General features: G+C 54.6%; 1 protein-coding gene across 4 annotated transcripts; it reads left to right on the forward strand.

The window, feature by feature from the left end:
- The first annotated feature begins 43 nt into the window (after positions 1-43).
- Positions 44-23,627, forward strand: RAPGEF3 (Rap guanine nucleotide exchange factor 3). Of its 4 annotated transcripts, none has more exons than XM_053555880.1 (28): positions 44-368; positions 700-1,051; positions 8,032-8,085; positions 8,185-8,291; positions 8,476-8,597; positions 8,762-8,930; positions 9,559-9,643; positions 10,404-10,464; positions 10,577-10,653; positions 10,833-10,979; positions 11,426-11,538; positions 11,799-11,887; positions 12,172-12,250; positions 12,466-12,616; positions 12,707-12,789; positions 13,386-13,425; positions 16,104-16,185; positions 16,493-16,639; positions 18,433-18,530; positions 18,935-19,060; positions 19,151-19,332; positions 19,597-19,687; positions 19,779-19,829; positions 20,815-20,902; positions 21,146-21,210; positions 21,649-21,703; positions 21,796-21,867; positions 23,200-23,627. In XM_053555880.1, exons 2-28 carry the CDS (start codon positions 959-961, stop codon positions 23,316-23,318), a joined length of 2,646 nt encoding a protein of 881 aa, XP_053411855.1. In that variant the 5' UTR covers positions 44-368; positions 700-958; the 3' UTR covers positions 23,319-23,627. The 4 variants fall into 4 exon arrangements, 3 of the variants coding, with proteins under 3 accessions (XP_053411855.1, XP_053411854.1, XP_053411856.1); XM_053555879.1 differs by having other exon boundaries at positions 839-1,051; XR_008373273.1 differs by lacking the exons at positions 21,649-21,703; positions 21,796-21,867; positions 23,200-23,627 and having other exon boundaries at positions 839-1,051; positions 19,597-19,691; positions 21,146-21,196.
- The last annotated feature ends 977 nt before the right edge of the window (positions 23,628-24,604 follow it).

Below are 24,604 nucleotides of genomic sequence, written 5' to 3' on the forward strand. Positions count from 1 at the left end.
GCGCAGGGGGTGTGACAGCTCCTGCCCGGACCAGTGCCAGCTGCAGCCTCACTTCAGCGCCCTGTGCCAGCTGGCTCTTTCGTCTGGGACGAAGGCGGAGGCTCGGGGCTCCCTGTCGCTGGGGGGGTTCCCCCCCAGCCCACTATTCCCCCAAGAGGAGCCTCTCCTCTAACCCTGCATTTTGCTGTGCCACCCCCGCCCCCGACCCCGGTCCAGCTAGGAGTTGGCCTTGTTCACTGCACACGAACTGACCTGACCGGCAGCAGCTCTCCCGCACCCCTTAGCAGAGCTGACCGGGGCTCCCTGGGGTCCCCCGAGCCTTTTGCTAGAGCCTGCACAGCTGTGCAAGCTTGAGGAAGAACATGAAGGTGGGTAAGGTGGGGTCAGGGTTGAGGAGGAGCAGTAGAGGGCGGGAGAGGAAGCTGACACGGTGGGGAGTTTGGGTGGGCGAGAGAAGGTTGGTCAGGGGTAAGGGAGGAGGGGAGAAGACGGCTTTGAGGTAAAGCTGCATTTCTGGGGGATCCAGCGAGTCCGTAGCCTCATACTGGGAGGTGGTGGCGATTCCTGCAGCGGCCTAGACAGTGGGGTGGGGCAGAATTCCAAAGAGGACTGAGAAGGGCCTGATCTTATGCGTGTGCCTGCTGGAGACCCCTAAGTGCGCCAGAGCCCCAGTGAAGGTCTTCCTGTTCCTCCCCCCAGCTTCTGGCAGGGTTGCAGCACCTCTGCCTGACCAGTCCAGAGGACTCTAAGGAAGTGGTTCTGCCTGGGGCAGTCGTGCTGTGGTCCAGCTGCCCCAGCCCCTGTCCCACGGCTGTCCACCTTCTTCCCCACACCGCAGGTGGGCTGGCCAGGTGAGAGCTGCTGGCAGGTGGGGCTAGCTGTGGAGGATAGCCCAGGCCTGGGAGCATCACAGGTGGGAGGCCTCTCTGATGTAGTGCCGGAGGGGACCCTGCTCGACATGGTGCTGAGGAGGATGCACCGGCCCCGAAGCTGCTCCTACCAGCTGCTGCTGGAGCATCGGCGCCCCAGCCGCATCCAGGGGCTTCGCTGGGTGAGTACCCTTCACCTGCCCAGGCCAGGGACAGGTGCAGGGGCTGGAGGGGGCCTGGATTGTGGTTCCGGGATGCTGCTGGTGGCCCAGGCTGCTCTGGGGGCTGGGGGTGCAGGGTGGCACAGCTAGGGTGGTTGGTGGGTCAGATGACGCTTGGCTGCCGTGTGCCTGGGTGGCTCCCACAGCTGCGACGCGTGTGTCTGCATGTGCTGTGCCCAAGTGTCCCCATTTGGGCACAGGGGGAAGAGGAAAGGAATTTGTCATTTGTCTGTCACCTCTGTGTGCCAGGCATTGAATTAGGTGCTCATGTGTTCTCTCCAGGTGGGGGTGAGGGGTGGAGGGGCCAGGGCAAGCAAGAGATGAGGTAAGCTTGGTTACTGTTTTTGGTATGTCACTGTGGCAACATTCTCTTTTAGTGAGTGCCAAGTGGCTTTTTGGTCTGAGGTGAGGTGGTGGTTGAGGAGAGGTGGTTATATGGACACTGCTTAGCATCTGGCTTTGCAGGGGGCAGGGGGGATTCTAAGAAGTTTAGAGAATCAGAACCAATGAAGCTCCTTTTGCCAGTGAAAAACATCTCTGGAGCTAAAAGAATGAAGGAGAAAGGCGGGGGTGAGAATGCTGGCGTTGGGGGGGGCGGGATAATGGCTGTAGGGTGTAAATCAGCAGAGAAGCTCTCCCCAACCACCCAGACTTAACGGAGTAACTCCACCTGGGATTCAGTTGTGCCTGTTGTGCGTTCCCACCGTGTATGTGTGTGGGGGGAGCCAGCGGGCAGTGCCAGGAGGGCATGTGGGTAAAGGAGTGGAGGAAAAGCAGAGGGGGTGACAGACTTGAGAGAGCTCATCTTGTATGGTGAGTCCCTTTGAGTAGTTGAGTAGAACAATCACCACCTTCTGTCTTCTTTCCCCTATCATGCCCAACTGCCATTTATATTGCCAAAATATGAGGCTCAGTTGAGAAAACTGAGGCCTGCCACGGAATTGAGGAGAGAATCCAGGTGTCAGTCCCCAGCTCTCCCCTAGCTCTATCTACCTCAGCCTCTGGGTCCCGCCCCCCCTCCTCCGGCTCTCTGGGTCACTGGCAGTAGCTTAGAGTCAATGGGCTGGAACCCTCCCTCCCTCCTTCTCTCTCAGGCTATAATTACTTGTGCGTTTCCTGTCCCCTTCCCAGCTTGTAGAAGCAAGGTAGGAGTGGTGGGAAGGTCAGGTACCAAGAAGTGAGGTCGCTGGGGGATCCCCTGAGACTTGCAGTCTGGGAAGGGTACAAGAGGCTACCAGGATGTCTCCTGACTCCCCAATGCCCCAGAATTGAAAGGCTGGTGGCAGGGAGGACGGAAGGGTGGGGGTGAGGGTTGCTTGACTGTAAATAGGGCCAAAGGCACAGAAACAAGACTCTTCCCTTGCCAGATGGGGGTCAGTGACTACAGAGAACTTAAATTTTTAGGGCTGGAGGCAGGCGGCCGCACCTTCTCCCGATGACTGTCTCTTGGGATCCGGTGAGGTGGTTATATTCCACTGTGCCTGAGTTCAAGAGGCTCTGGATACCTCTGAAGCTGTGCATCTTATCTTTTTTTTTTTTTTGAGACAGAGTCTCACTATGTCACCCTTGGTAGAGTACCGTGGCGTCACAGCCCACAGCAACCTCAAGGTCTTGGGTTTAAACGATTCTCTTGCCTCAGCCTCCCATGTGGCTGGGACTACAGATGCCTCCCACAACACCCTGCTATTTTTGGTTGTAGTCGTCATTGTTGTTTGGCAGGCCCGGGCTGGGTTCGAACCCCCACCAGCTCTGGTGTATGTGGCTGGCACCCTAGCTGCTGAGCTATAGGCACCGAGCCTTTTTTTTTGTTTGTTTGTTTGAGACAGAGTCTCACTCCGTTGCCTCAGATGGTATTAGCCTAGTCATCCTAGCTCATAGCAACCTCCAACTTTTGGATTGAAGTGATCCTCCTGCCTCAGCCTCCTGAGTAGCTGGGCCTATAGGTGTGTGCCACCATGCCCAGTTAGTTTTTCTATTTTTAGTAGAGACAGGATTTCACTCTTGCTCAGGCTGGTCTCGAACTCCTAAGCTTAAGCAATTCACCCCGCCTCAGCCTCCCAGAGTGCTATCTTATCTCTTGATGACACACAGATTGAAGGAGTAACAGAACCACACTGGAAGTCTTCAGGCCAGATCTCCCTCTTAGGCCAAAGGGAAAATCTGTAAACCTCTCAGAGAAGAGAGCTCTTTCTGTTACTGCCTAGACCAGGACAAGAGAAAATAAAGGCAGGTTATAGGAAGATGGCTTAGATCAGAAGGGACCAAACATGACAAGGGTGACACTGGAATGGAATGGAAGAACATTTTTGAAAAATACGAGGGGGCATGAGATCATGTTGGATGTCAGGGGAGGGGGCAAGATCAGTGTTATCTCTGGTGGGTCCCATTAGCTGAGGGAAGTTCAAGATGCTTTTCTTTGAGTGATTGTTTTGGTGAGAGGTGGCCCTATTCTCTAATTAAAAAATGAGCTTTCACTCAACCTGTTCAAATAATGGAGGGTATATAGTGGTTAATAGTTGCATGGTACCTATGTCCCAGGAACTATTGTAAGAGCTTTGTCTTTATCATATCAAATCATCCTTACAACAGTACCATGAGGTAGGTAAATTATGTTATCATCCCATTTTATAGATGTGAAAATGGAGGCACAGGGAGGTTAAGTGACAGGTCCAGGGTTATATAACTGCTAAGTGGCAAAGCTGGGCTGTAGTCCCAGGCAATCAGGCTACAGAGTCCAAGCTCATAGCCACTGTTGTGCTTCTTTCCCTCTTGCTACAGACAGTAATGCTGACACCCAAGGCATCACTCCACCACATACACCCTTGCCCTGTCCCGCCATGCACAACCCTGGCCTAGGACCTTAGCCATGGCCCAAGGAAACTGGTCTAACGGGTCCCCATGCTGTCTGGCTCTATGCCTGCCTCTCCAGTCCGGCTCTGACACTTGGCAACGTGGAAGGAGGATAGGGTAGGTTACAGTGCTGGTGCCAGGGGAGCCAGCACCTCCTCTTCCACTCGAGTCCTTCTTTCCGCTTAGGAAGGAAAGAAGGAGGTGGGCAAGGACCTTCACCTTGATCTGAACCAGCTGCATCTTCCCAACTGGGGATTCCTATACTAATACTCAGAGTCATCAGCCCAGGGATAAGGTCACCTGTGGGTCAGCAGTATTTCACTGTGTCTGGGTAATGGGACCTGTCATGAAATAAAGTTGAATCAAGTCATTTAGCATTTACTAAGCAGTTGATATGAGCAGGCACCACTCCATGAGCTTTATGTTATTAGCTCATTGGATCCTTATCCCTGTGGGATAGGTATGTTATCATCATCAACCCTACTTTACAGACCAGGAACCTGAAGAGAGCTTCGGTAAATGGCGCAAGGTCACACAACCAGGTGGTGATTCAAGAGTCAGGATTTGAACCCAAGCATCTGGCTCCAGAGGCCATACACCTGTCCCCTGAGTGTTAGCCCTTCCCTGCCCTATCCTGGAAGGTTCCCATGCACGCGAACATCTTCGGGGCACAGAGGAGCTATGTTGACAAGCCTATCTAACTTTGTCTAACCTGACAGTTTCCAAACTTACCTACCTGTGGAACTTTCTGAGGGCAGAATGCCTCTACTGCCTCTCTGACCAGGGCACATAGGGGTGGCAGGGCGTAATACTGAGGTGGGCATGGCTGGGGAGTCAGGCAGGCCCGGCGTGAGTCCCAGCACCCCTGTTTACCAACCGTTGAGGCAGGTTATGTAACCTCTGAGCTTGCTTTTCTCTATCTGTGGAATGGGATTCAAATCCCTACTTCCAGAGCTGGTGCTGGAGGCAGGAGAACCTGACATTTCTAAGTAGTTGTGTGACTCTGGATAGTTACTTCATCTCTCTGGGCTGCTTCTTCCCTTGGCAAGATGAGATAGGTGCTTTAAGGTCCCTTCCTTAGTGCTGGTGGGCCAGGGCCCCTGTACCCTGGTCCTTGTGCTTGTTCCCTGGTGGGGAGGACAGGAAATGACCAGCCTGGGCACATGACCTGGCACCTCCCCTGCTAACCTGCCCTCCCATGCCAGAATAATACCAGGAATGGACCCATGCTGGAGCCTGGGTCAGGGGCACCAAAGGGAGTTGGGGCAGGGACTGGGGCTACCTGCTCATTTTGACATGAACAACAACAAGTCATTAGGACTCAGGCACTGTTTGTTCCCACACGGACACAGACACAGGGGGCTGGCGGGGTAGCATTCCTGCCCTTCCTCCCTTTCCTAGCTCCTCCTCCTCCTCATTTCCTGTCGTTAAGTCTCCAGAGCTCAGTGTCTGGCATTGGGCTGGGCCCCATGACCAGGGCAGGGATACCCTTGGGACACCTAGTGATTTCCGCCCGGCCCTGGGCCTGGTGCCCCTGCCTGTGTGCGCCAGACCTCGCTGCCTGGGTACACAGTGGCAAGATGCCTGTGCCCAGGGCCCTGCCAGGACCAGGCCCTGTTGTACCCTAGTGCCCAGCGAGGTCCTTTTCAGGGACACTCGAGGGCAGATGGGAAGGCAGGACAGAGGTTGCTGAGGACAGAAGGGGGAAGGCAGAGGAAAGGGGCAGGTGTGGCAGGCAGAGTGGGACCAAGAATGCCAGCACTGCTGGGTGGGAGTTTGAGTTTGTCCATTGCTTCCTGGCTGTCTGAGTGTGGGTCACTGAGTTACACAAGGCACTTAACCTCAAGACTTCATTTCCTCGTAAGTCACAGAGGACAGATAATAATACCTCCTCTGCCTATTCCACATCCGGTTTTATTTATTTATTTACTTGTCTACTATTTATTTATTTGTTTAGACAAGGTCTTCTTCTTTGCCCAGGCTAGAAAGCGATGATGTCAACAAAGCTCACTGCAGCCTCAAACTCCTGGGCTTAAGTGATCCTCCTACCGCAGCCTCCTCCCAAGTAGCTAAAACTACAGGCATGTGCCACTGCAGCTGGCTAATTTTTGTATTTTTAGTAGAGATGGTGTCTCACTCTTGCTCAGGCTAGTGTCAAACTCCTGGCCTCAATTGATTGCCCCCATGTAGTCATTTTTACTAATTTTTTTTCCCTGATTTGCATTTTTATACTATTTTTGTTGTTGTTGTTGCAGTTTTTGGTCGGGGCTGGGTTTGAACTTACCACCTCCAGTATATGGGGCTGGTGCCCTACTCCTTGAGCCACAGGTGCCTCCCCGTGTTTCTATACTTTGTTTAGGAAATATTTTCCTACTTCAGTGTTAAAGATAGTCTATATTTTCTTCTAAGATTTTTCTTTTTGGGGCGGTGCCTGTGGCTCAGCGGGTAGGGCGCTGGCCCCATATGCCGAGGGTGGCGGGTTCAAACCCAGCCCCGGCCAAACTGCAACAAAAAAATAGCTGGGCGTTGTGGTGGGCGCCTGTAGTCCCAGCTACTTGGGAGGCTGAGTCAAGAGAATCGCCTAAGCCCAAGGATTTGGAGGTTGCTGTGAGCTGTGTGACACCATGGCACTCTACCGAGGGTGATAAGGTGAGACTCTGTCTCTACAAAAAAAAAAAAAGATTTTTCTTTTTGGAGACAGAGGCTTGCTTTGTTGGCCAGGGTGGAGTGCAGTGGTATCATGATAAGTCACAGCAACCTCAAACTCCCTGACTCAAGTGATTCTCCCACCTGAGCCTCCCGAGTAGCTGGGATTATAGGCAAACCACCATACCTGGCTAGTTTTTCTATTTTATATAGAGATGGGGATCTTGCTATTGCCCAGGCTGGTCTCAAACCCTTGGGCTCAAGCAATCCTCCTGCCTCAGCCTCCCAGAGTGGTGAGATTACAGGCATAAGCCACCTTGCCCGGTGCGGTCCTATTTTATATAGGAGCCAATGAAATCAAAGAGGCAGATGTGCTTTATAAACTGTAAAGGGCTCTGCCATTTGGAATGCTTATAGGGCATACTGTCCACAAGTTCCAGTCCTCAGGTGTCAGGAAAAGAAGAGTGGTAAGGGGCTTTCATGCTGATATCCTAGGGCATACAGGCCCTGGTGTTCCAGATGGCTCAATTGATACCCAGAGCAGGGAACCTTGTTAACCCGTTTCTGTGATCAAGCTAGTCCTCCTGAGCTGCCTTGGGTGCTGCCAAGGCCTTACTCACTATTGAATGGTATGAACTCGCAGCATCTCGGAGAAGATGGGTGCCCTTCAGCAAGCAGCCCCACCCTGTGCTTCCCAGATGATTAATGGCTAACATGTACAAACAACTAGATGCCAGGCAATGTTTTAAACAGTTGACATGTATTAACTCATTTAATCCTTCCAAAAACCTATGAGTTGGTATTTTTAGCATCTTAATGATTTTATAGAGAAGGAAACTGAGGTAGGGAGCAATTAAATCACTTGTTCAGTAGATGGAGGAGCAGGGATTGGAATCTAGGGGCCTGGCTCTGGGGTTTGTGTGTTTAAGTACCAGTCTGAACCAAGGCCCACAGAGGGCAAGAGACCTGCCTGTGGTCCTGTGGTTGGGCACCAAAGCTGGACCCAGGCTGGGACTAGAGCCGGCCAGGGGCAGATGTTCTCAGGCCTGGCTATCTGCTCACATCCTGGCCTCTTGCAGGTCTCCTTATGTCATGCCCTCATTCCCCTTCCAGTTCCAGCACCTCTTCCCTCACACAGGGGCAGTTTACCTGGGGGCATTGACATATCCGGGCCCTGAGAAAGCAGAACGGGGGGCCTTGGGGCTCTCATCTGCAGGGGTAAAGTCCTTAGGCTGGGTCTGGAGATGGGGCTGGAGGGGTAGGAAGAGGTGGCTGCCTGGGGTGCAGAGGGCTCAGTGAATGTTTGCATATTTTTTGGATGAGTGGCTGAATGGGTGCGTTTGGGGTGGAGCCTTGGCAAGGACAGAGTGAAGGGGGAGGGGAAGTGTCACGAGCTGGGGCTGAAGGCCTCAGGCTAATGTGCGAACTTTCCCCACTGCCCCCAGACACCACTCACCAACAGTGAGGAGTCCTTGGACTTCAGTGTGAACCTGGAGCAGGTAGGAGGCCAGGGGGTGGGGGCTGGGAGAGCTCGGTTAGACAGGCCAGCACCTTGACGGTTCAGAGCCTGAGCCAGCTCTGCCCTTCCTGCCCCCAAGGCCTCCACAGAGAGGGTGCTCAGGGCTGGAAAGCAGCTGCAGCGGCATCTCCTGGCCACCTGCCCAAACCTCATCCGTGACCGAAAGTACCATCTTAGGCTCTACCGGTGAGTGTAGGCCCACCTGCCTGCTCACCCACCCGGTCTTCCCTCCATTCCCACTTTGCTGCCCCCATCTGGGCCTAGCTTAGGCCTAGAAGGGTGTCTTTCTGATGGAGATTTCCTCTCTCTCTTACACTCTCTTTCTGTTGGATTCTCTCTCTTCATCCTGGTCCCCTTCCACTTCCCACAGGCAATGCTGCTCTGGCCGGGAGCTGGTGGATGGGATCTTGTCTCTGGGACTCGGGGTCCACTCCCGGAGCCAAGCAGTGGGAATCTGCCAGGTGCTGCTGGATGAGGGTACCCTGTGCCATGGTGAGCCTGAGCCCAGGGTGGGGTTTGCCGGGCTGGGCCCTCCAGGCAGTCCCAGAGCAGGCACCAGTGGGGAGTGTGGAAGGGAGTGGCATTGCAGTGGGGGCCTGATGCCCACATGGCCTCAATTTCCTTTCCTCTCCCACTCTTGGGTCTCTGTCCCCCAGTGAAACACGACTGGACCTTCCAGGACCGAGATGCCCAGTTCTATAGGTTCCCTGGGCCAGAGCCAGAGCCCACAGGAGCTCATGAGATGGAGGAGGAGTTGGTTGAGGCTATGGCCCTGCTTTCCCAGAGGGGACCTGATGCCTTGCTCACTGTGGCACTTCGAAAGCCGTGAGTCAGGAGCCCTTCACTCATAGCCCCAGGTCCCACGCAGCATTCAGCTTCCGCCGTTTCCCAGATTCATCTCTAAGGTGTCCCTTGCTTGTGGCTGAGGGAAGGGAGCCTGGCTGGCCTAGAAGGCCCAGCCCTGCCCTACATTCTGCTGCGGACTCACTGTGTGATGGAGCCATCCCCCAACCCTGTGCTGAGCCTGCTTCTTCCTCTATAAATGATGATGCTAGGCCAGAGAGTCTCTGAAGACCCTTCCTGCTCTGAGATGCAGTTGTGGCTGAGGGAGGGTAGGCTTTGGAATCTGCGGGCAAGATCTAGGTTCAAATTCCATCTCCACCAGCTGCTAGCTGGATGACCCTGGGCATCCATACTAGTTCCTCTTCTGTCAAGTGAGAATGATAACACCTGTGTCACAGGGCTGTTGTTGGGGCAGAATGAAATAGTGCGTGCCAAGTGCCCAGCGCTATCTGGCACACGTGCACACCTGTAAAGGGAATTATTGATAACAATGGACTGAAGTGCTGCTGTCTGGCCCCAGACCTGAGCTGGGTGGGTGGGGCAGCTCCCCTGCCTGGCCCCAACCCTCAGTTCATTGTGTGCGTCCTGTCTGCCCCTCCCGCACCTGCAGCCCCGGCCAGCGCACAGACGAGGAGCTGGACCTCATCTTTGAGGAGCTTCTGCACATCAAGGCTGTGGCCCACCTCTCCAACTCGGTCAGTCTGCCTTTCCCCAGTCCTGTCCCTGGGAATCTCCTCTTGTGACTTCCCTGGAGCTCCAGCTGCTGGGCCAGAAGGCAGCTCCCTGCTCTTCTGTCTGTGGCTTGGAATTTTCTTTTTTCTGGTTTTTTTTTTTGAGACAGAGTCTCACTATGTCACCCTTGGTGGAGTGCTGTGGCACATTGACCTTCTTTTGGTTCTTTGAGCATCAAACTCAAGTCTGCCTGGGGCCTTTGGCACTTGGAGTTCCCTCAACATAGAAGAATCTACCCCAGACCCCCCAATCTTTGTGAACCCCCATTCCTTTTTTTTTTTGAGACAAAGTCTCACTATGTCACCGTCAGTAGAGTGCTGTGGCGTCACAGCTCACAGCAACCTCCAACTCTTGGGCTAAAGCGATTCTCTTGCCTCAGCCTCCCAAGTAGCTGGAACTACAGGCATCCGCCACAACTCCTGGCTATTTTTGTTGCATTGTCATTGTTTAGCTGGCCCAGGCTGGATTCGAACCCTTGGTGTATGTGGCTAGCACTGTGGCTTGGAATTTTCAATCTAATTTCTTGCCCTAGCATTGACCTCCTAAAAATCCTTCCACCTCTCTTAGCCCATTTTCTCTACTTGGTTTGTCTCCTGCTGAGTCCTGGGAACACCTGATCTGGCCACATCTCTGATCCCCAGCACTTGTTTCTTTGGACCCTCCCCTCCTTTGGCCCCTGTTCACCTGAACTTGCCACCGCTGACCCCCTTCCTCTGCCTGCAGGTGAAGCGGGAGTTAGCTGCAGTTCTGCTCTTTGAGCCCCACAGCAAAGCAGGGACTGTGTGTAAGTCATGCAGGGGGCCGCAAGCTGGGCACAGGGCCTGGACATAGGTAGAGGCCACAGAGGAGGGGTGGTAGGTGCCAGGAGGACCATGTCTGAGCTGTGCTTCTCTCAGTGTTCAGCCAGGGGGACAAGGGCACCTCGTGGTACATTATCTGGAAGGGATCTGTCAACGTGGTGACCCATGGCAAGGTCAGCCCTCCCTTCCTCCTGCCCCAGTCCCCTGGGTGGTAACTGCTCCCTGGTGCACGTCCTCTTGGGCAGCACCAGTGCCAGCCCCAAGGCTACCAATCCCCCCGTGGCTCCTGTCTGGGATCCCTGTCCTGGCAAGGGCTGGGGTTGTGGTGGATGTGACTGAGGCCTGGCTACAGGGGCTTGTGACCACACTGCATGAGGGAGATGACTTTGGACAGCTGGCTCTGGTAAATGACGCACCCCGGGCAGCCACAATCATCCTGCGAGAAGACAACTGTCACTTCCTGCGTGTGGACAAGCAGGACTTCAATCGCATCATCAAGGTGCTGCCACTGGGCAGGGGACATGGCCCAGGAAAGTGCTGTGGGGCAAGGAGCAGCAATGAGGGCGCCCTGTAAGAGCAGGAAAGACAGGAGATGGAGGTGTGGGGGTGTGATGGCTGGGAGGGGACCGTGGCCCTCGGTGTGTGAGGGAAGGAAGCCCGTGGCTCTCTGAGGGGGCTCAGCAATACCAGCAATCTCAGCTAGGTGTGGGAGGCCGAGGGAGTGGTCGGCTTACAGGGGGCAGGGGGCTGGGCTGCTGGGGAGGCAGTATGGGGGCGGGGGGGCTACAGCAGGAAGAGAGTGGGAGGGATCCTTCTGGGTAGTGGAGGAGGGCAGAGGGCCTTTGTGGGAGCCTCCTGGGGTCAGAGCCTCATGTGTAGGAGGTGAATGAGCGGGGCCGGAGCCAGAGCCAGTGCCTTGTGCACCAGATGTGGTCCTTTCCCCAGGACGTGGAGGCCAAGACCATCCGGCTAGAAGAACATGGCAAGGTGGTGCTGGTGCTGGAGACAGCCTCACAGGGTACTGGCCCTTCACGTCCCCCAACCCCAGGCAGGAACCGGTAAGGCACCCAGCATGCTCCCTCTCCAGTCGTCTCTCCTTACATCTCCCAGGCTTTGCTTCTTCCCCTAAATCATATCCCTGCCCTCTGGGATTAGGGTACAGTCAGTTAGGGTCCCCATTTAGGGTCAGCCTTCCCCCACCCTAAATGGGGACAGGACTGGCAAATCAAGAAAAGTGATATGATTGATTACCAATGTCTGCCCTCAAGTAGGAGTGGGGGCAGTGCCGTGAGTGCTATGGAGTGGCCATTTTCACTAGGTATACGGTGATGTCTGGTACACCAGAGAAAATCCTAGAGCTTCTGCTGGAGGCCATGCGGCCAGATTCCAGTGCTCACGACCCAACAGGTAGGGGCAGGAGACACCTTGCCTGTGTTCTGACTCACAGGGTGGTCACCGTAACCTGGGAGGGGGCCAGACATGCTGCATCTGCACGAATCGGGTGCCAGATTGATGTTAGAGCCAGCTGGCAGGAAGTCCTCTTACCTGTGCTTGGGTGGGAGTGGCATCACAGGGGTTAGGCATTGCTTAACCAAATGGTGGGATTTGGGGAAGAGCTCGCCAGCTGTCCCCTATACCTGTGCTTAACAGACTTGGTCTTTGAAACCTCCTCCTACCCCCCTTCCCTACAGAGACATTCCTCAGCGACTTCCTCCTGACCCACAGTGTTTTCATGCCCAGTGCCCAGCTCTGTGCTGCCCTCCTGCACCAATATCCTCCCAACCCCAGGGGGACCCTGTGCTAGGGGGAGGGTGGCATGTGGAGCACAAGCCTCATCTTGTGCGTGGCTGTGCTGAGCCCTCTGAAGACCTGGCCTCATGCCAGGCTCAGCTAGTCCAGGGGCCCTGGGCCTCCTGCCCTCCTTTTCCTGAGCTGTGGAGGAGTGGCCCCAGTTGGATGCTGTAGTTCCCTTGACTGGTGCCCACCTTCCACGCGGAGCCCACGGGGGGCAATGAGCAGGAACGCAGCACCTACATCTGCAACAAGAGACAGCAGATCCTGCGGCTGGTCAGCCAGTGGGTGGCCCTGTATGGCTCCATGCTCCATGCTGACCCCGTGGCCACCAGCTTCCTCCAGGTACCTGGGAGCGAGGCGGGGCTGGGCTGGGCTGGGCTGCCCAAGCTGGACTCAGCCACAGCCAACTCCGTGAATCTTGGCTCTTCGTAGAAACTCTCAGACCTGGTGAGCAGGGACGTGCGGCTCAGCAACCTGCTGAAGGAGCAGTGGCCAGAGAGGCGACGGCAGCACAGGTCATGCCTTGACTCTACCTTATTGTCACACCCACGGCTAGCAGCACCATGGGAGCCATGAGCTCATGCCCTAGTGCTGTTCTCCCCCACACCCTTGCTGGCCGCCCTCGTGCACTTCCACCCATTCTCGAGCGTCACGAAATCCTTGATTTGTTCACTCGCAGGTCCTGAACGCACCTGCTCCTCTCACAGCCTCCACTGGGCACACGTGCATTACCCGGTGCCCTCAGTGCCAGTTCCTGTGGGCCTGTCCCATGCATTTTCTAGACTTTGCCTTGGCCTTTCCAGACATTCCCACGGGGATGACTGAGGTCCAGAGGGGGTTGAAAGCTTATCTCAAACAGTGCCCTGGGGGAGACAGTGGGTCAGTACCGGCCTGGGGAAATCACAGACTCCAGGGCTGGGAACCATACCTCTTCTGGGCCCTATCCCTGTGATACTTACTGAGTCATGCCTGCCTCAGAGCCATCAGAGCCTTCCTGCCCTGCCCCCACAAGGTTACCCTGCCTCCCCAAGGTTACCCTGCCCCTGCAAGGTTGCCCTGCCCCAGGGCTGGCTGGCCTCACCCCACCTCCCTTCTCTCTCTTACTCCACAGGTTGGAAAATGGCTGTGGAAATGCATCTCCTCAGATAAAGGTGTCTGTCCTATAATGTCACCTCTTTCCAGCCCCGACTGCTCCCTCTGATCCTTCTGGGACTGTGGGCCCCTCCCTCAGCTCCCACTCAGAGGGGTTCTGTGTGGGTCAGAAGCTTCCCCTCCCATGAACTGCCTTCGGCTCTGTGATAGGTGTTCTCAGGCCCTTGCTGCCTATGATGCCTGGGCCTCAGCCCTACTGGGGAGACACAGAGGTCTAAGGTGGTACCCCTCATCCCCAACCCAAGGGACTTTTCCTTTTGGCAGTAATTCATACCCATCATTAGAGCCTGGGAGATGAGGAACCAGGGCTGGAGTTAGCCTCTGAGGCCTGGGGGCTCCTGGTGGCCAGTGCTATGGGAGCCCAAAGAAAGACGAGGCCCCTCCCCAGGTTTAGGGGTGGCCTAGACCATTCCCAGCTGGGGTCCAGGGGGAGCTGTAGGGTCATGAGAAGGTGTGACTGGAGCTGAGATTTGGTTGAGAGATGTGGGAGAAGGTGCTGGAAAGGTAGATTGTGTTGGTGGTAGGGAGAATTGCATTGGGAATAAAATCCAGGTCTCACCCAGCCCAAAGACTCTCCGTGCCAAGCTTCCTCTCTGTCTCACCTTTCTGTTTCCTGGACACTATCCCTGGCTCCTCTTGTATAGGTAAAGCTTGTTATTACCTCAGGGCCTTTATGCTTGTTCTTTACCCTAGACCAGTGATTTTCAACCAATGTGCCTTGGCATACTGGTGTGCTGTGAGATGATCTTAGGTGTGCCTTGACAATTTTTAAAGATCATTCATTAAATTATTTTTGGAAGAAGTTCAAAATACTGTGAGTACATTCTTTTTTTTAATTTGCTTTTTTGATCAGCAAAATTTAAATGTGTCACAGGAAGTTAAGTATAGGTTCAAGTGTGCCGTGAGATAAAAAAGTTTGAAAAACACTGGCCTAGATGGTTCTAGCTCTTTGCCTGACTGGGTCCTTCTCATTGTTTCAATCTCAGCCAAAATGCCGGCTTCCCAGACAGTCCCCTCTCATCTCCCCATCCAGGACTCTGTCCCCTTTCTCCAGCCCCCCACCCCCAAGTGTCCTCCATGATTTTATTCAAAGAAAACATGGAGTTTTCTGTGTCTACTTGCTGCTGTCTGTTACATCCCACAGGAAGGCCGGTTTCACTCTCAGAGGCCTCTGCCTCTCCTTCCCCTGGGCCCACGTGCTGCCTGGCATGTGGCTGACACTTAGGAACTGGCATGGACTAGCCTTCTAGTGCCAGGCACTGGGCTAGGGGCTGATGCTGCAGCAGTGGGCTGGGACAGCCAGTGTGGGGCTCATAGCCAGGGCAGAGCTCAAGTGGACTCCAGGCAGGAAAGCCAGAGAGGGGAGGGAGTCTGAGAGGAGGGGGAGCGAGAGCGGGATCCCAGAGGAGGCTGGAGTCGGGCAGGGGCAAATCGTGCAAGGTCCCCTGGGCCAGAGAAAGGGGTCTGGTCTTTGTCCTAAGAGCAGTGAAAACTGATGAAAGGGTCTGAGCCAAGGATCGGCCAGGTCTGATTCTTGTTTTGAATAGGTCAGCTAAAGAGCCTGTGCTTTATTCAGCAGACAATGACCACCATTGAAGCTGAGTTAGGGAGCTTAATTGGGCTCTGGTCAGGCAGATTGAGCAGAAGGGCTAGAGGCATCTGGGGGAGACAGGAAGAATAGTTGGGCCATTGTAGTAGGTAAGGGGTGAGGCCTCTGGGCAGGTAGAGCTGGACTTAGCCTGGGCTGGGAGGTGGAAGCTGAGACCCGTCTCAAAGCCTAATCCCCAGAGCAGGGTGACAAGATACGGGAGGATACGGGAGCCCCAGGAGAATGGCAAGGGAAGAAGGGGTCTGGGAAGCAGGATAACAAGGGGATCCGGTGGGTATGTTGAGATTGGGGTGATGGTTCACAATTTGGAGGGGCTGGGAGAGTAGTGAGACAGGGTCTTGGAAGAGAATTCAGCGCAGGTGATAGTTTGAGACTCACGGACATGCAGGTGCACGTGAGGCAGTGAGGAACTCTGATGAGGGCCCTGAGATTTGGAAGTCTAGGGAGGAATCCTGGGCCGATGTCTGAGCGTGCAGGATCTGGGAGGAGGAAGAGAGCACCAGAGTCGGAGAGGACAGGGAAGGGCGGGAAGAGGAGCTTGTGTTGAGAGGCTTTTGCCCAGCAGTGGCTGCCCTGCCAGCAGAGGTTGGACAGTAGTTTGGGGCACTGTGCCCTGATCCCTGGTAGTGGAGGTGGGAGCACTGCCACTTAACAGTTGTGTGGCCCTAGGCATGTTATTTAACCTCTGGGAACCTCATTATGTCATCCACAAAATGAGAATAATACCACTTTTGTCAAAGGGCTATTGGGAATATTTAGATTCTTAGAACAATGCAACATAGGAAAGGTAGCTGAAGGAGGGAACTGGGGCCGATAGCTGAGGGGTTCTGTATTAGAGCCACTGTGGACCTGTCTGGAAGGGGGAGAACGGACAGACTTGCCCCATACTCAGACCTGTTGGTCCCAGGTAACTCCACCAGCTTAGGTGAAGGCAGAGCCCTCCCGTGGTGTGCGTGCTGCGTGTGTGTGTGGGTGGGCATGTTCTTGATGACAAGGGCCCTCACTTTCCCTTCCCTGCATGCTTTCCTCCGAGTCTGAGCCTCATCTTCTCTTTTCTCTTCCTCCCAGGCCCGGAATGTTCCTATTTGGCTCCCCAGCCAGGACGAGCCCCTCCCCAGCAGCAATTGTGCCATCAGAGCTGGGGACAAAGGTTGGTGGTCTGAGGCAGCCAGGCATAGCCTGATGTCTGCATCCTGCTGTCTCTGCCTCCCTTGTCCCACTGTTATCAACCTTTGACTTTGGTGTGCCTGGACCGAGGAAGCAGAGCACTCAGAGTCTGTCCCAGGCTGCTGGGCAGCACTGCCTCCTGCACTCCTCTCTCGGGCTCGGAGCCTCCCTGCTTGCTCTGAAGCTCAGCCTCTTGGGGCTCCCTCCCAGCACTGCAGTACAGCAGCCCCGTCCTACGGTGGGGAAACCAGGTAGTCGCTTCCCCAGCTCAGCCTGCTGTCCCTCTCCAGTCTCCTACGACATCTGCCGGCCGGACCACTCGGTGTTGACTCTGCAGCTGCCTGTGACAGCCTCTGTGAGGGAAGTGATGGCAGCCTTGGCCCAGGAGGACAGCTGGACCAAGGGACAGATGCTGGTGAAGGTCAATTCTGCAGGCCGTGAGTTGTGTCTCTGGATGGGCCTCAAGGGAGGGTGTCCCCCTCAGATCCATGCCCAGGTCCCCCAAGTTAAGACGAGTATCATCACCATTTTTCTCATCCTCCTAATGTGAATGATGGTTAGTGTTTGTGGGAGGTTTGTGACATCTGTTCAAAGTGCTTTACATGTTGTGCATTTGATACCAACCCACTGGCTTGGGCAGAGTACTTGCCACCTAGAGGAATTGTGAGGATTGAGTGAGTTAATCTATTAAAGTATCTGGCTCACAGTGATACGTAAGTATTGGTAGCTACTATTATCATTATCATTCCTCTATGCTCATTTAATCCTAATAATAACAATCTTATGAGCTACAGATACCTTTATCCTATCTTCAGACAAGGAAACTGAAACTCAAGGGCTTTAAACAATGTCTCCAAGTTCATACAGTAAGTGAGAGTATAGCTAGCCTTGGGAGTTGGGTAGTTTTCACTCATTTAGTCATTTGGCAGACAGTTTTGAAGGTCAGCTATGGACTAGCAGTATGTTAGTGGCTAGTGCTAACACAGCAGGTGGCATAGATCAACTTGGGGGTAAAGAGCATAGACTGTGTACTCCAGACCTGTCAAGGAATCTTAGACCTACCACTTACTAGCTATGTGATTCCTGGCAAGTTGCTTAACCACTCTGAGCTTCCATTTCCTCATCTATCAAATGAGCCCCATCATTGTCTCTATCACACAGAGCTGCAGTGGCTATGAAATGATCTAATGTGTCTAAAGCACTCAGCACATGCCTAGCACGATCAGGATTATTAAGATCTGCTTTTAGAGAACTTGGGACATTAAAAATCCCACTGTTCTCTGTGAATAGCACAGGCTTGAAGCCAGAGCCCAGGATAGACAGGAATTAGGGACGTAAGAATGCTGGCAAGCAGTGGAGATGAGAAAAGCAAAGCCTTCTCCCCTCTGAAGTGGGGAGAGACAGGTCACCTGTGTGCTCTGCTGTGGGAAATACTGCTCTCTGGTGGCCATCCTGTAAATTGCATTTGCCCAAAGCCCATGTTTATTGAGACCCTACTATGTTCCAGGAACCCTTTGGAGCACTGATCTCCAAACCACTTTGATCAATGCCCATGTCAGTAACTAATATTTTGTTACTGCCTCTCCCACTATGTAAATATTTGTTTATTAATCACTCATATATTACTACACTAATACCATTATAAAGCCACACACAAAACAGAAATACAAAACAGGTAGAAAAAATTAAGTAGAAGAGCTAATTTTTTTCCTGGATACATGGATAGACTTATGTACCTTACTTTGGAGGCCACTGGTCAAGGGACTAGGGACTCCAAGATGACTAAATACACAGTCCCAGTCCACAAAGAGCTGATGAAAATCAACACCAAGACTTAGACAAGGCATTTCCCAGTTTTCAAAGGGCTTTTTAATAAATCCTATACTTATAGCCACTGTTCGTATAAACTATTTCATTTGACTTATAAAGTACTCAGGGCAAGTTTCTTATTGTTTATGTTTTACAAAGGGAAAATGTAAGACTCAGAGAGGTTCAAACCCTGCCCAATCTCTGCCTGTCTCACTAGGAATTACTTTCCATCCCCCTTGAGTGTTCTGCCCCAGGCAGTGTGGCCATGTGGGCAGGTGCACTTGGGTTTAGAGCACCTGCCCAGGACCTCAACTGCACTACTGGGATAAGGGACCTCCTTCCAACCAGGGTCTCCACCCTCCAGCTGGTCCCTGGCCTCCCTCCCTGCCCCCACCCAGCGCTGCCTCTGTGCTCTTTGCAGATGTCACTGGCCTGCAGCCAGATGCCCGCGGTGTGGCCACATCCCTGGGGCTCAACGAGCGGCTCTTTGTTGTCAACCCACAGGAAGTGCATGTGCTGGTAGGGACCAGGCAAGGTGCCATGGCCCAGGGAGGAATTCTGTTTTGGGGGTGGCAGTGGTGGGTTCTGGGGGAGGGTCACAGAAGTAGGAGGGACCTGGCTCTGGCTGTAGCTGGGTCTTGGGTAGAGACAGGAAGGACCTGGCCTCAGCTGATGGGGGGATTCCAAAGTTCATGGTAGCTCTGGTTGGGGGAGCCCAAGGAGAAAGAGGAGAACTGCTTAGGGGTTTCCCCAGGGAATAGGACCCCTACAGGAAGGAGTCCCAGCATTGGGAAGCCCCCAAAGGCCCTCACTCCTTGCAGTACCAAAGGCTCTCCATCCCCAGCCCCACCTACCACCAGTACAGAGCCCTGCGCCTTTCCCTGGATTTCTCAGGCACTCCCTGAGCCCTCTCCTACTTGCAGACTCCACACCCCGAGCAGCTGGGGCCCTCTGTGGGTTCAGCTGAGGGGCTGGACCTGGTGAGTGCCAAGGACCTGGCAGGCCAGCTGACAGACCATGACTGGAACCTGTTTAACAGCATCCACCAGGTGTGGGAGCAGAGTGGGGGTGGCGAGCAGGAGCGTGCCCAGCTGGGTGCAGACTGACCAGCACTGACCTTTTCCGTGGTCCCCACCCAGGTAGAGCTGATCCACTATGCGCTGGGCCCCCAACATCTGCGGGATGTCACCACTGCCAACTTGGAGCGCTTCATGCGCCGCTTCAACGAGCTGCAGTACTGGGTGGCCACGGAGTTGTGCCTCTGCCCGGTGCCTGGCCCACGGGCCCAGCTGCTCAGGAAGTTCATCAAGCTGGCGGCCCAGTGCGTCCTTGTCAGGGGTGGCAGGGGGCTCGGCTGGTGTCCTCAGGTTGCTTTTTCTTAAACCCTCTCCTTGCTCAGTGTATTGCCAAATCTGCCACCCCCCCTTTCTTCCCATGCCCCCAAGAGACCCTGCACCCCCATCGCATCCAGCATGTGTTCCTGCAGAGGTGGCACTGGCCCTGTCCCCCGCCAGTTCTGCCTGCTGTCTGGGGGAACTCTGGGTGTGGCTGCTTCCCTGAGCGTCTCTGGGTCTTCTGCTCACAGCCTCAAGGAGCAAAAGAATCTCAATTCCTTCTTTGCCGTTATGTTTGGCCTCAGCAACTCGGCCATCAGCCGCCTGGCCCACACCTGGGAGGTAGGTGAGCTTCATCCCCTGTTCCTCCTGGGGGTCCTGGCGGGGGTGGGGGGGCGAGAGCAGTGGTAGCTCATGGGCATCTCCTTCACAGCGGCTGCCCCACAAAGTCCGGAAGCTGTACTCTGCCCTTGAGAGGCTACTGGTGAGTGCCGGACTAGAAATCCTCCCTCCGGCTCCCAGCAGCCTTTCTGCCTGCCCTTTGTTACTTTCTGGATCTCCAACCCTGGTCCAGGACCTACCTCCCTCTAGCCTTGAAACTAGGGAGCTGGCAGAGGCACGGGGTATTCTTCAGCTTTAGGATGGGGTCACATAACACACTGTGCCCTTCAGCAGGTATACATGTGGGACCAGCCCCAAGCATTTGGGGTATCGGGGCAGTGTTAGGGGGCTGGCTGCCCGAGGACTCAGGCACCTGAGGGAATGGCCCTGAGAGCCCACGTGTGCCAGGGCTGTTCACAGCCCCTTGGGAGTGCTGAGGCACTATTGGGCTAGAATAGCACAAAAAGTGAGGGAGAATTGGAGTTGGCTCCACCTCCAGGAATTTTTGAGGGTTTTGAGGTATTCAGGAGAGAACTAGGAGCATAGCCCTGGGAGCTCTCGAGAAAGAAAATTCACCTCATGGGGCACAAGGGGTTGAAAAGAATTAACTCACCAGAAGGAGACAGACAGAGAGGGGCAGACAGAAAGATGGAGAGGGACAGAGAAGGTCAGAGAGAGTGAGTGCCAGGGAGAGGGGAAAGAGAGAGACAGACAGGGAGGGACAGAGACAGAGGTCAGAGAGAGAGAATGCTAGGGAGAGGTGGGACAGAGAGAGACAGAGAGAGAGAGGTTTCCAAGAAACTTCGGGCCCTGACTGGTGGCATGAATTTCCTAGGACTGGTGGGAAGTTGGGAACCCACATGCTCACAGACTAGCAGTGACAGCAGCTTCAGGGCGTGACCACGTGCAGCAGAGCCTGCCCGGCTGAGGAGAGGCTGAGCTGGGGTGGAAGGGGGCCCTGCACTGCGGGAATGGGTGTGGGACCCTCCTTGGTTGGCTGGGGCCTGGAGTGGGCTATGGTATGCAGGAACACCTCCCACCCCCACCCCCACCACACACACACACAAATATTGTGACTTCTTTCCCAGGACCCCTCCTGGAACCACCGAGTGTACAGACTGGCCCTGGCCAAGCTTTCCCCTCCTGCCATCCCCTTCATGCCCCTCCTTCTCAAAGGTAATGGGTGGGTGCTGGCCTTTCTTCCTGCCCACCATCTGTCAGAGTGGCTAAGGCCATGACTTAGAAGTCTCCTGGCTGGAGGAAGGTCATTCAGGGCCTGAGAGATGAGGACCCTGCTGCAGGAGCTGAGGGGAGGGCAGTGTGGGCAGAGCCAGGCCCAAGGTGCCCACTATTCACCGCTCCTGGGTACAGAACAGGGAGGAGTTTGGGAACCTGTGAACAAAACCCATCTCTTTGTAGACATGACCTTCATCCATGAGGGAAACCACACAATAGTGGAGAATCTTATCAACTTTGAGAAGATGGTGAGTTCACGAGAATGGGGGGAATGTGACTGTGGCCTGGGAAGGGGGCGGGGCTGGGAGAAAACTTACATTGTTGTCACTGTGTGGCCTCTGTGACCACGATGAATACTTACTGTTAAACAGCCCCTGCCTCACTCCACTGCACACTGGGGGGCTCATTTCCATGGGGGGATGTCAGAGGACAGCCTCAAACATCTTCCATCCAACAAGCGCCCCGCGCAGTCCTCATCTCTCTAAGCGCTTCCTGACTTATGTCCTCTGTCCTCTGCCTGGTCCCCGCTGGGCCTCTGGGTGTGCTGGAAGAATCAGATGTGACCCCAACTCTTATAGCCCCCTAAAGGCCCCTGTTCAGAGGTGGCTTGGACTCCCACATGCCCCATAGGGCAGGATAGGGCTTTGTCCCTCAGGCTAGATCTCATGTCCTTGGGTTGCCCACAGCGAATGATGGCCAGAGCCGTGCGGATGCTGCACCACTGCCGAGGCCACAGCAGCGGTGAGAGGGCTGAACCCCAGGGTGGGAGCCCCGCTCGACCCCTGTGAACCAGCTTGGCCCTGACTCCTGTCTTCCACCCCTCACCCCACCAGTGCCTCTCTCACCACTCAGAACCCGAGTTTCCCACTTCCAGGAGGACAGCCAGGTGGTGAGGATCTCCACATGTAAGTGTTGTAGGGAGGGCCTGGGGTGCCACTGATGTTCAGCTGTGGCTGGCATTCCTGGGCACTGGCCACATGCCCTGCATGGAGCTGGGCACTTCCATATGTGATGTTGATAACTCATCACGACACCTCTGTGGGGTGGGTGACAGTGTTTTCCCAACTTAAAGATGAGGAAACAGGCTCATGCATTGAGGTCACTTGCTTAAGGCTGCACGATGAGTTAGTGATAGAGCCGGAAGCTAAACACTCTCACTCCAGACCTACATTTTTTTAACTGGACCTCCATTGCATGAGTGAGATTGATCATCCACAGCTCATACCACACTTCCCCCATGGGCCCTTAACTTTAATTGAGGTATGCTTCATTCTGATAGTACAATGAATATCTCTGGACCCAACCCAAGTGTGAGAACATTGACAATAACTTCCATCTCTCACCATCCACTCAGCCCCCGACTCAAGGTTACCCCATCTTGAATTTTGAATTATTCATTTTCTAATTTTTTTTTTTTTTTTTTTTGTAGAGACAGAGTCTCACTTTACTGCCCTCGGTAGAGTGCCGTGGCATCACACAGCTCACAGCAACCTCTAGCTCTTGGGCTTACGTGATTCTCTTGCCTCAGCCTCCCGAGTAGCTGAGACTACAGGCGCCCACCACAACGCCTGGCTATTTTTTGGTTGCAGTTTGTCCGAGGCTGGGTTTGAACCCGCCACCCTTGGTATATGGGGCCAGCGCCCTAGTCACTGAGCCACAGGCACCGCCCTCATTTTCTAACTTTTAAAAATAGCCTCATCTCACACATGTGCCCCTTTAAAATCTCCTCATATCTAATATACAGATATATAGAGGGTGCCAAAAAAAGTATACACAATTTAAGAAAGGAAAAATCCTAAACTAAAATTGTAATACTTAATATATACTAATAACAAAAGATGAATACAAGTCACATTGAGTACTTCTTATAATTGCAGAAGTCAAATATCACTTGAGTATTGCAAATTTAATACAGTTTTTTCCTTTCTTAACATGTATATATGTCTTTTTGGTACCCTCTGCATCTATTCTGACAAAATATTCTATAATTTAGTTGTCTTTGGTCTTGGTGGAAGGAGTACTGTGCTGCACGGAGCCTGGGAACATACTTTGTTCAGCCCTGTCCTCTGGGCCACGTGCTGTTCTGCCCCTCATCTGTGAGGTGGGAGGGCAGCAGTCCTGGGCACTGGTGATGGTGGTGAGGGCAGGACAGCCGTGTGCTTCTTGGTGGGGAAGTGATGGCTTCTAAAAGTGATGTTGGTGCTTTCCTGACTACCCTCCCCCCCCACCCCCGCCAGGCTCGGAGCAGTCCCTGAGCACCGGGAGTCCAGCCAGCACCTGGGCATATGTCCAGCAGCTGAAGGTCATCAACAATCAGCGGGAACTCTCCCGCCTCTCCCGGGAGCTGGAGCCATGAGGAAGGGGCTGGGACTGGAGCAGGCACTTCCTGCCAGGAAAGCCAGGGCACGCCGGCCAAGAGGCCCACAGGCTGGCCGCAGCTGGGCAGGGCTCTCCGTGGAGTGAACTCGAGGCCCTGGAGTGGGCAGTGTGGAGGCAGCTGTCCCCCGTGATGACTGGCAAGCTGAGGAGGACCTCAGAGTGGACCCAAGCCGGGCACAAGGCTAAGGAACGGGGACAGAGAGGCCCTGGGAGTGGGTGGGAGAGCGGGGCAGGCGCCGGGACTGTGTGTTCAACAGAGAGCTCTCCACACCAGCTTCTTTCCAGATTCCGCACCTCTGGTTCTGTTGTCTAGCCGTGTGAGGCCCCTGTAGTTTGTTTGCACAGTGGGCAGAGAGAGACTGCATGTGTGTGGCATGTGTGTGGCAAGGGCAAGGGCCTTGGACAGGGAGGGCTGTGGGGGCAGGGCGTCTTGTTTTTCTTTCCAGAGCCTGAGATAAACAGCTGGGTGTGGGCAGGGCTGCAGCAGGGGAGCGGTGGTCCCTGAGGAACTTTATTGTTACCATCAGTTGACAAAGTATGTGTGTTCTGAGGCCAGCCACAGGGCGTGTGACCCTGAGGAGCAACCTCACCCCACCACCACCACCACCACCACCAGTGTGGTCTCTGTGACCAAGGAAGGCATCAAAGTTCCTGCAGCCCTGGCCTCACGGTGGGCTGGAGCCTGGAGCCCTCAGGCTGGCCAGGACCCGGTAGCCAGCTGCCCTCCACGGTGGTCTGATAGGACCAGTCCAGTCCACATGCAACCAGCATTGTCCACTTCTTCCTCCTGACCCCAATCCCTGACCCGTGCCCTGGAGCATATCCTGGCCCTTTGGGTGGTGTTCATACTGACTGCGGGGTGGGCGGGGGAGGGGGAGGCCGAACAGACTTCCAGGAAATCAGGATTTATCGTCAGTGGTGACAACGATCCCCACAAGCTCTGTTAGCATGAAGTGCTCTCTTCCCTGCCCTACAGCGCATCCCCTAGGACCTAGCTGCTGCCAGGACCCCTCCTGCTGAGCTGTGGGTGGGGACTCTGCCCTCCTTGGTCCCCATTGCCCCAGAGGCGGGAGGTGCATTGCCTGGCCTGAGAGAAGCCACTTGGAAGGAGAAGAGGTGCTGGGGTGGGCCCTGCTCGCCTGCTCAGCACACACCCCCACCTCCTCTCACCTCTACGATGCCAGACAATGCTCAGCCCTGTGGCAGTCGTGGACACACGTGCCAGCGGCCAGAGCCCTTGGCAGAGCAGCAGTACAACTGGGA

This window comes from Nycticebus coucang, chromosome 12 (assembly GCF_027406575.1).
Source record: "Nycticebus coucang isolate mNycCou1 chromosome 12, mNycCou1.pri, whole genome shotgun sequence".
NCBI classification, from domain to species: Eukaryota; Metazoa; Chordata; class Mammalia; order Primates; family Lorisidae; genus Nycticebus; species Nycticebus coucang.